This window comes from Condylura cristata, unplaced genomic scaffold, assembly GCF_000260355.1.
Source record: "Condylura cristata isolate star-nosed mole 26May11 unplaced genomic scaffold, ConCri1.0 scaffold00025, whole genome shotgun sequence".
In the NCBI taxonomy this organism is placed as follows: Eukaryota; Metazoa; Chordata; class Mammalia; order Eulipotyphla; family Talpidae; genus Condylura; species Condylura cristata.
The window spans coordinates 31,485,009-31,486,543 of NW_004567126.1; the positions used below are offsets into that span (position 1 = coordinate 31,485,009).

The 1,535-nt window shown below is 66.3% G+C and overlaps 1 protein-coding gene across 1 annotated transcript in view; it reads left to right on the forward strand.

The window, feature by feature from the left end:
* The window catches only part of FBN3 (fibrillin 3), a 44,197-nt gene that overhangs the window by 25,324 nt on the left and 17,338 nt on the right, over positions 1-1,535 (forward strand). Inside the window, 2 exon segments of the mRNA XM_012729450.1 lie at positions 662-733; positions 1,421-1,528. Coding sequence (XP_012584904.1) covers positions 662-733; positions 1,421-1,528 — 180 coding nt within the window.

Consider the following 1,535-nt stretch of genomic DNA (forward strand, 5'->3'; position numbering starts at 1 on the left):
GGTGTCCAGGGGGTCGTAGCGGTCTTAGAGCTGTGGGCAGGCGTGTGTGCCCCCCACCCGGCACTCAGCTCACAGGGCGGAGCCATAACCTCGATGTGGTATTCGGAAGGGGGCAGTAAGAGTTCCCTAGGCCCCGGGGACGCCCCCGGGGCTCCCCCGGGAGGGACTCGTGCACTTCTGAGACGAGACACAGAAGGTGTGCTTGGTGAGGGTGCACATCGCAGGAAGCAGAGGCAGGGCTCCCCCAGACAACATCCTGCCAGCACCACGACCCGGACTTCGCACCCATCAGCGCCTGGGGTGGGGGGCGCTCCGGGGAACTTGCCTGTGGCTCCCCTGAGTCAGGCAGAAGTGGACTCTCCCAGGGAGCAGGTCTGGGTCTAGCGTGTATGAAGGCGCCACTGTGTGGGAGCGGCACAGGGGTGCCCGACCCTGGTGTGATGGGGGGCTGTCGGCGTGGCTGCAGCAGGGCCGGACAGGGGGTGCGGTCCGGAGCCTCACCTCAGGAGCCTGCGTTCTTGGGGGGCAGACTCAAGCTTTAACTCCCGGTGGCACTGGTCGGTGCTGGAGGAAGAGGGCCCAGGAAGAGCTGCTGGGGTGGCAGGGACGGCCCCCCAGGGCCCGCCTGCAGCCCCAGCGTCCCCCTCTGCCCTCTGCCCAGGGGACTACCAGATCCTGTGCGGAGACCAGGTCCCAGGCTTCGTCACTGACACCCACACGGGGAGGCTGCTTGGTAGGTCACCCCATCTGCTGAGCCCAGGCCCGGCCCCCCTTTTCCCTCCGCCTTCCCAAGGCCAGGAACCTGCCCCCACAGCCTGCCAGTCATTACGGAAGCAGCAGAGTATTCTTTATTAAATTGCGAGAATTTGTTTAAATTCTGACAAAAGCACACCATGAAGTTTACCACCTTAGCTGTTTGTGGGTGTCCAGCGGTGGCGTGACACGCTCCCGCCGCCGGGCACCAACCCCACCATCAGCTCCAGAGCGTTGCCGTCTTCCCAGCTGAAACTGTCTCCTTAAACCCGAGTCCCCCGCGCTCCCCACCAGCCCCACCACCTGCAGAGGCGAAGGCGCTTCTGAGGGTATCACTGGGCCCTGCCCCTCCGCGCCCCCCTTCACCAGACCCAGGGTCCCCCGTTTCAGCTGACAGGGGGCGGCTTCAGCCACCAGGCCAGGAGAGGCGGGTCTGCGGGCCCCAGAAAATGTGCAGTTTTTGTAGAAGAGGCTCCTGTGCACCCACTCTTCCCCCGCCTCCCCGATTCTTTCTCACGCCAGCCCAGCGGGTGTGTTCAGCAGCGGGATTTCCCGAGCACGTGGTTTGTGTTCGCGCCCCCCGCCTGCCCCCCACTGCCTGACCCTCGGTGGAGGGTGCCCAAACCCCCAGCGGCGAGGCCCGCCCTGACAGTTGGGCCTTCCCCAGACGTGGACGAGTGCGGGGCGATCCCCACCCTCTGTGGCCGCGGCGTCTGCGTCAACCAGATCGGGAGCTTCGGCTGCGAGTGCCCCCGCGGCTTCCGCCCCAGCAGCGGCCGGCC